The following is an 8,727-nucleotide window of genomic DNA, read 5'->3' as shown; positions in this document are numbered from 1 at the left end:
TCATGTGGAAGGCTCAAAATCATAGAATCTTTGGTGACATCGCATGTGATCCTTTAACTTCTTTCAAAAGATCACTTCACCACTCATTGTAATTGTAAGATTGTTTTAGAGTTCATGATTTGGTACCGGTCAACATCGTCTTTAGAAACACTGTTGTTGATGGGGTCTTATGTTTTCCTAGAGATATTCCCTTGTTGTACATTGTGTGTTTTCCCAACGTTTCTCATACATTGTTCCTGCTGCTCACCTTGGTAGCATGATGCATCCATTCATCTAGGATATTAACTTACTTGGAACATTGGTTTCACCCACCAACTCTATAAAAAATAAAAAGGGGAGAAAAATTGCATGTTGCCGTACTCACTATCGACTACAAGAAGCACTTTGAATAAACGAGTGGAGCACTTTCAGCAAACCTGCTGGGCCATACTCACCATAGACTACGAGGAGCACCTCGGATGGACTCGTGGGGCACTCTGGCGTAGACTAGTGCGCGACCCATCTTCGGCTCCCCGGCATTTTCCATGATTCTGTGTATCTAAAAGGAGAGTTAGCCTGAGTGGGTGCAATCCGCATTATTTGCAATCGGAGATTTCCCCTGCTGCTGTGTCTGCTGCTGCAGCAGCTATGGTGAGCTCCGAGCAGGTCACCCACGATGCTGACCTTCGTCGCCTCCATGAGCTCGGCTACAAACAAGAGCTCAGGCGTGGCCTCTCGTATGTCTTGTACCATTAGAGTATTTGCTTCCATTACCAGATCAATCAGCCTTCACATGATCGGCCCATGGCACGGACAGTTTTTGGCTTCAGTTAGAATTTTTTAGCCAATTTAGTCTGGTTTTTCTGAAACTGGCCTTTGGCCAAAAATATTAACAGCCACGCTTTGCCGAAGGCTCTAATCCCCCCCCCCCCCAAAAAAAAAAGAAAAAAACCACCAAATATTAGCTAAGAAACTAGGCAAGATCCAAAATGCCATTGTTCCGATTTGCAGATAGCATAACTTGCCAGCCAAATAAACAGCGGAACTTGCTCACAACTGCCGCATCCTTTCATTGCTTCGTGATTTCAAAGCACTTGCTGATTACTGGATAGCAAACAAAGTACCATAGATATTCCAAAATTTCCACAAAAAATATGTGAATGTGCATGCGTGCCTGCATTCTCGCAGTTGAGAATAATTGGCCTTGTATTGTAAGCTGTCTATTAGTAAAACACCAGTTCAGGACATCGATGCACAGAGAGAGAGAGAGAGAGAGAGAGAGGTGGATTACGTTTAAAAAGAGAGAGAGTAAGATGTGAAATTCTGGCATGCAGAGTGCTTGCCAATTCGGCAATATCTTTCTCACTTATTTCCATCCTCACTGGAGTCACTACAGTCTACAACACTGGCTTGGCTTATGGAGGCCCAATCTCCATGACATATGGATGGCTGATTGCAGGAATGTTTACCATGTTTGTTGCTACGTCCATGGCTGAGATATGCTCTGCTTTCCCAACATCTGGTGGTCTGTACTTCTGGAGCTACAGGTTAGCAGGAAGCAGCTGGGGACCATTTGCATCCTGGATAACCGGCTGGTAAGAGGCCACACCTACCATTCTGGCATCAGTAGAATATATGAACTTTGGCATGCCTTCTTTTTAGCCAAACGCAGCAAACAGAAGGGATATTGCCTTGCAGTGCTAACTACAAGTACAAACAATGTGACCTAACTGGGCAAAACTTTAGAATATGCGAAGGACACTGCAAATGAAAGGCCTAGCGGCTAGCTAATTCACATAGATACAGCTCAAGGCTGAGTCATATTACAGATATATTGTGCCTTGATTTATTCACATTTAGAGGCCATCATACACCATGCAAACTGTCTAATTTCCAAAATAGTTAATGGTTGGAATGAAATTGCTCATACTGGGTTATACATTCCAGCATGACAGTATTGCAATAGCTCAGAAATCGCTCAATGCATGTGTACCATCTTTACAATTCTCAGGTACACCACCATTTGAATTGTTGGTTTGCATGGCAGGTTCAATGTACTCGGCCAGGTCAGTACTATGTTTCCCTGCATGTCAAGTTCTGGATGTTTCACCCATCAGAAGTTCTCTATTTAAAAATCAATCACTGCAGTGGGCTGGCAGCACAAGTGTGGACTACTCTTTAGCAACTTTGCTCAAGGTTATCATTCTTCTCAGTACAGGAGGTGCCAATGGAGGTGGAATACTCGCTTCAAAATATGTTGTTCTCTGCTTTCATGCAGGATTCCTTATCATTCATGCTCTCATAAACAGTCTCCCAATTCACGTTATTTCACGACTGGGAACTGTGGGTGCCATATGGAATGTCTTGGGTAAGTTCTACACTATGATTGACAATGAATTAAACTAGCTGTTACAGTGGCTTTTCACATAACTCAAAATGACTGCTTCAACAGTTCTAAACATGTGATAGAGGGTAGCCAAACTTCTTACCTTGAAATCATGACCTGCACTTAATAGCTGAGCAGTCCTCAAAGTGAGTCTTATCGTGTGCAAGGAAGCATAGAGGGCAGTTGTATCGTAAGTTCACAAGGTATCACCTTTTTAAATGACTAAAAGATAATGTATCATGAAGACGTTAGATCATTCACCTGAATTAGAGGGGTCAACTACTAAAGGGGACAGCAGCTGTCTAAATGTCTCCACAGGTACTTTGTTTGTAGTTTTGATGTAGAATACCGCCTTCTTCCAATGAAAAATGAGAAGGGATGCATTAGATATGATTAGTAGTAGGGAAAAGACTCTTTGCGTGTACAAACAGAAAAAGCTTCGACCCAACAATGCAAGAAATACATGAATTGCCTGTTTACATTTTTCCCTAAGCTCTACACTCACCCTTTTTTTCCAAAGAAGAAAATATCTATTAATAACACCTCAGCGAGAATTCCTAAGGTAAAATACTAAGTGAAAAAAAAAAAATCCACCCAAGTGTACAAGAAATATGTGAACTGCCTGACCAGAGGCTCATGTCCACATAAAAGCATTTCGCTGCGTTCTCATATACCCAAGAGTCACACTCTTCCTCCATAAAGTAAGCCTCTAAACATAAGCTGCCAGTACATAGATACCCATTTACCTGCTCCACATTTACTGCACTGTGGTCAACCTTATTTCAAAAGTATTATCTCATGTCTCATGCTATGGGGCGGTATTTCAGTTGGTTTTCAGTGATGGTGGATAAGGCTTTGCCAAAGGATTGAAATTTGGCAATGATGCATTATGCTAAAGGTTGTTTCAGGTGTGGCTTTGCTGGTGGTTGTGATTCCAAGTGTTTCTACGACACGGGCTGACCCAAGTTTTGTATTTCAACACTTCAACACACAAACTTCTCATGGCATACACAACAAGGCTTATCTGTTTTTGCTTGGACTTTTAACAAGTCAGTACACGCTTACAGGATATGATGCCTCAGCTCATCTGGTGAGAATCTTACCTTTCTTTGTTCCTCATTCAGCTGTCTTGTAACAGAAAAAAGATGATCCATGTTCTATAATGACAGTCAGAAGAGACAAAGACAGCAGCCAAAAATGGACCATATGGGATTGTGGGGGCTGTTGCTATATCCATCATTATGGGATGGGCCTACATTCTTGGCATAACATTTGCAGTCACCGATCTGCCTCATCTTTTGGATCCACACAATGACACAAATGGTTACTCTGCTGCTCAACTATTCTATGATGCTTTCAAGAACAGATTTGGCAATGGATTTGGGGGAATCATATGTTTGGCAATAGTTGCAGGATCAAACTTCTTCTGTGGATTAAGTTCAATCACCAGCAATTCACGGTATTGCTAACTTTCTCGGTGTTTTTCAAGAGGAAAAGTTGAATTCTTCTCTTTATAAAAAGAGTAATTGTATTAATTACAGCACTCTTCATATGCTGCATGTAAACACGCGCTTTGAGTCCAACATATGAAGTTTTATGTACCAGATGTCAAGAAACTGAACACCATCCGTATTCATCTTAATAAAAATTGCATCGACCTTTTGAATCTGTTTTCAAAACAAGATATTGCTGATGGCATGAGATTTGAATGATGTGGTGTCTGATCATGCCTGGTTTGGACAGATTGGTGTATGCGTTTTCAAGAGATGGAGCAATACCTGGTTCCAGTATCTGGCACCGGGTAAATAAAGAAGAGGTGCCAGTGTATGCTGTCTGGCTCTCTGCCGGCATTGCATTTCTTATGGCCTTACCGGTATAGTAATCCCAACTTTTGAAACCCAAGCCTCCATTGTCAACACAAACTCCCACAAAACACAGTAATTGGTAATCCATTGGCCATTTGTTTAGGTCCATCCATGCAAATAGACAACTACAATGCTTTTCATCTGACACGAGACCTCATATATTTCACCATAGCCAGGTGCCAATTGTTTCAAATTAGATCATTTTAATCCCTCAAATTTTCTGTCTAGGGCTTGGGATCCATACACACCTTCCTTAAAATGCAAGACGAGGACCCTCTGTGTCAGGAAACCTCTACACAGAATATAATCAAAAGCACTGTACTGATGCTTGGAAGTAAAAAGTATGCATCAATCCTCATGATACGAAAGATCACTTGTTTATAGCAAATCCAAATGTCTTATAGAGCCCAGAAAGGTAGAACATGTAAGAGCTGACAATGAAAGAATCTGATATTCAAAAACTTCTTGCCACCTGCTGCATACACCTACAATCCAACAAAAACGATCAATTAAGCATGTTTTACCTGTCTTTTCTAGGAAATTGAAGTTTCTTCTGTGTCTCTGCAGTCTCTGGGCAGCGCAGTGGCATTCCAAGCAACGGTGTCAATTGCGACGATCGGGATGTACATCTCGTATGCACTGCCGATCTTGTTTCGCATCACAATAGGGCGGAAGAGCTTTGTGGCGGGCCCATTTAGTTTGGGGGCATGGGGACTGATAGTAGGGTGGATTGCAGTGCTGTGGGTGGCCTTTATCACGGTGCTGTTCTCCATGCCGGTAGAGTACCCCATCACACAGGGGTCTCTGAACTACACCCCTGTGGCTGTGGGCAGCGTGCTTGCACTTGTAGTTGGCAGCTGGTTCACCAATGTCAGGTACTGGTTCGAGGGTCCTGTCCCCAACATACAGAAACCAGTATAGAAACCGAACCCTTCCAAGAACCAGCTTAGAAACACCCTCTTAACCTGTTTTCAAGTCTGATAATTGTGATGTAATGTAATGTCCATAGTTGTGATTTGTATGCGTGTCAGCGAACAACAGATATGTCCTGTACAATTTATAATATACTATGGACTAGCCTGTGATCTGAGATGGGCAAGTGCCAGCTGTTGAGCTCGGCATGTCTATCCATGCCAAATTAAACAATTTTGCAGCATTGTTCTGTGGTAATAATACATGGACTTCTAACCTTGAAATGATTGCGATCTTCTGATTTCTCATTTCTTAACGTGTTGGTTTCTACATAGCAAACTAAAAGGACTGACGCGATGGATTGTGACTTGCTAAAACGGGAGAGACATTCCTTCCCAATTCACAATAACATCTTGTTCCCTCATGATTTTCATTCATAGGTTAGCATGGTTGGCAATACAATACAAGGCCTTAACACTTACCACCATGGAATGATTGAAGTTGAAGCCATTCGATTCAATACCAAGAAGAAGAACTGTGGGGCAAGTATTCTACAAGGCTTTAGCATTGAGCACTATGGATTGATTGAAGTTGGAATTTTTCAATTTAATATTAGCCAAGCATGATTGTGGGGCATGGCCAAGCGGTAGGGTGCAAGTTTTGGTCCTATCATATAGAAAGTTTCTTTTTGTCCCAAATTTTAGTATTTGGTGAATTGTGCCAAGAGGTCACATCTACACACGTAGGTTTCCATGCTTGCTCTATTTGTGAAGCAGCTCTCATTGCTGTCATTACAAGCTTATCATTCTTCATTTACTCAAGTTCAAACTTCAAGCTTAAGGTCTAACTAATTTTTAGAGTAAAAAGAAAATCGAAGGATACCATTTATAAGATTTGACTTATCATGCTGATGCTAGTGTACAATGGTCATTTGTAAGCTTAACCCACTCCACTTATTACTTCCAAAAGAGACAACTATAAGTAGCATTGGTCTCTAGTGTCATGAAGACATCAAATTTTGTTTGATTTACTTAACATTTGGACTAATTTTTAATTAAATGTTTAAGTATTTGTTGCAGATGTGAAGTGCATCTAAGATTATTTCATATTTACGAGCCAAGGACCCAAGGAAATCAATGGATGTCAAAGGCAACAGATGTCTTAAGTAATGTTGCACAAATACTAGGTGGAATCTGGTGCCAAAAATTGGCCTATGAAATTTTATTAGCCATAAATGTCACTTGGTGACACTAGGTATTTGGCACAAATACCAGGTGGTATCTAGTGTCAAAATTTGGCCTAAGACATTTTATTAGTCATAAATGTCACTTGGGGACACTAGGTATTTGGCATTTAATGGTACTTGAGAAATGATGGAGAATGAGAGAGAATGTTGAATAGAGAGAAACTTTGGACTTTCATTGCGAGAAAATGGAAGAAATTAGTTGCTACCCTGCCTAGACCACCACGAAAGTTGTCTCCATTGATGGAATACACCGAATATGATGTTTCTTTGGTTGAAACAACCTTCAAACTGCTATCACCTACTGTAATAGTGATGCCAGGAGGCATATTCCATGGTGGATTTCGTCAGGTTTTATGGTGGATTCCGTAAACTTGGATGACCGGGGCTCATACACAAAGAGGATTCTTTGTGCGAGAAGTTGATGGGGACGCCTGTCCTTTTCGGGCGTTTCATTAATTTAGTGTGTACGTGGGTGATTCTATAGCGGGTGATTTCGCAAAATGCATATTAAATTAATAAATGTTTATGAGTTTAGAGTGCGCACTCGTAATAAATTAAGGTTAGGATTTATTTCTAACTAGTTGATTTATTTATGTAGCTGAAGACTGCTAGGTATTCACTTTTGTCGGTTTAATTGTATTATTTTACTAACGATTGTGAATGCTTCAGTTGATGTGTAGAGATAGCAGCAGTGGCGGAGGAAAGCATTGGAGTCTAGCGAGTATTCGACCTTTTGATTATATTTTGATAGGCGCCACTCCTATATTTTGTTATGTCTATTGATACATTGATTATTGATTATTATTTTGTATGCGCCTATGCGCACGGATATGTTATTTCTATTTGGACATTGAGATTGGGCGTGCCAGACTCCATGGGCACCGTCCATTAGCTTTATTTCCTATTTTTGTAGAAAGCAAACTCAAAAGCTAAAAGCTTGTCATATTTTTGTAAATTGGGCTATTATTGAGCATGAAGATGGAAATATACATAAAATACATGCTTTGTGAAGCGCTCACACAAGGCATGGGGGGAAATTGAACCCAATTGGTCTCTTGCTTCGTGTCGTTCATGCTTTTACATTGTTTTTTGTGTAAAAATGTAGAGTTTATTGTTCTTGGGGACTTTCCGGGATTCACTACGTGAGCATACTGCGACCGATCTGTGCACCAGTGGTATCAGAGCGAAGCTGAGATCAAGAGCTTCCAATCACTACCCATCTCGGGCGAAGGCGGAGCTCTAGGAACGATCGGGCTCTACAATCAATCTCATCGCGAACCGTCGATACAGGCAGACTTGTGGCGATCAAGAACCCCTGTTTCTACTCTCAGATCGCGAAGGACCAGGCTGTGTAGGCGGAGAACCACGCAATCATCTCCTTCATCAAGTCGTGGTTATACAGTGAGACAATCCATATCTCCCTTTTTTCAAAGTTGAACTTAAGAGTTTATAAGCTTGGAAAAGAAGCTTAAACCTTCAAAAAACAAATCGTTTTATCTCAAAGGAGGTCCGATTTTTCCGCGTGGCGGAAAAAACGGCCCCTCCCCCCACGAAATCAGTCGACGGCCTCATTAAGCTTTTCAAGCTTAATCTCTTAAGTCAAAGCAAGGTTTTTGCAAGTCACACAGGGCAAGAAAGTCACCAAACTCTGGGTCCTGCGCACTAGAAGTCAAGTTCTGCAAGTCGACTGGAATCAAGTCCTGCAAGTTCATCAAGTCGGCCTCAGTTCTGCAAGTCTGCAACTCTGCAAGTCGGCTAAGTCTGCAACTCTGCAAGTCAGACTAGTCAACTGGAGTCAGAACTGACTAGTGCTCAAAACTCCTAGAAGGCTTGTTCTTGCACAGAAACTCTGAACTGGAAAGTTGTTCGTGGCAAAGTGTTCTACCTATCCATAGGTTTGCTGAAGTATTTTCAGCAAACGAAGAAAGAAATATTGCAGATTTTCTAAAAATTGAGAAAGAAATACCCAAAAATACATAGCCTTGTAACCCCGAATTTGAGTTACGCTCATCCCGCTAACCTGATTTTGAATAAGAAAGGTTTATTGAGTTTTACAGGATGACGATCCCACATATGGATGATTCTATGGCTGAAGACGACTTACCTGAGCCTACCATGGAACAAAAGCTGGATCTAATCATGCTACAATTAGAAGAAGAACGAAGGGCTAGGCAAGCATTGCAAGCACAATTGACAAAATTACAAAGAGCGTCCACTGACAAAGAAGAACCTCAAGCTGAAGATTTGATTCGACGTACCATCGACGCCACTCTTGAAGCACAAACCATTCGCAAGGAATCAAAGATAAGTAAACGAAGTTTCAAATTTCGCACTTTCAA

At 41.2% G+C, this 8,727-nt stretch overlaps 1 protein-coding gene and 1 long non-coding RNA gene across 2 annotated transcripts; one reads left to right on the top strand and one right to left on the bottom strand.

Moving 5' to 3' along the window:
* The first annotated feature begins 459 nt into the window (after positions 1 to 459).
* On the top strand, positions 460 to 5,426 carry LOC148027613 (amino-acid permease BAT1 homolog). The gene is made up of 8 exons (XM_087689322.1): positions 460 to 716; positions 1,314 to 1,574; positions 2,027 to 2,045; positions 2,128 to 2,347; positions 3,274 to 3,455; positions 3,535 to 3,824; positions 4,109 to 4,238; positions 4,798 to 5,426. The coding sequence occupies exons 1-8, from the start codon at positions 628 to 630 to the stop codon at positions 5,149 to 5,151; spliced, it is 1,545 nt and encodes a 514-aa protein (XP_087545448.1). The 5' UTR covers positions 460 to 627; the 3' UTR covers positions 5,152 to 5,426.
* On the bottom strand, positions 814 to 4,888 carry LOC148027614 (uncharacterized). The gene is made up of 2 exons (XR_015692612.1): positions 4,755 to 4,888; positions 814 to 2,717 (listed from the first exon to the last, which is right to left on the bottom strand). It is a non-coding gene; the product is annotated as an uncharacterized LOC148027614 (long non-coding RNA).
* Positions 5,427 to 8,727: the final 3,301 nt, after the last annotated feature.

This window comes from Lygodium microphyllum, chromosome 12 (assembly GCF_053477565.2).
Source record: "Lygodium microphyllum isolate KBCC chromosome 12, Lygodium_microphyllum_v1.1.10, whole genome shotgun sequence".
NCBI lineage: Eukaryota > Viridiplantae > Streptophyta > Polypodiopsida > Schizaeales > Lygodiaceae > Lygodium > Lygodium microphyllum.
Note: the sequence above shows the minus strand (reverse complement) of the source record. Positions and strands in the feature narration are given on the sequence as shown.

Excerpts from the sequence above, each read along its gene's own strand:
- LOC148027613 (XM_087689322.1), top strand. The coding sequence starts at position 628 with ATGGTGAGCTCCGAGCAGGTCACCCACGATGCTGACCTTCGTCGCCTC. Across the intron at positions 3,825-4,108 it reads TCAATCACCAGCAATTCACG|ATTGGTGTATGCGTTTTCAA; the intron begins GTATTGCTAACT and ends TGGTTTGGACAG. Across the intron at positions 4,239-4,797 it reads CATTTCTTATGGCCTTACCG|TCTCTGGGCAGCGCAGTGGC; the intron begins GTATAGTAATCC and ends GTGTCTCTGCAG.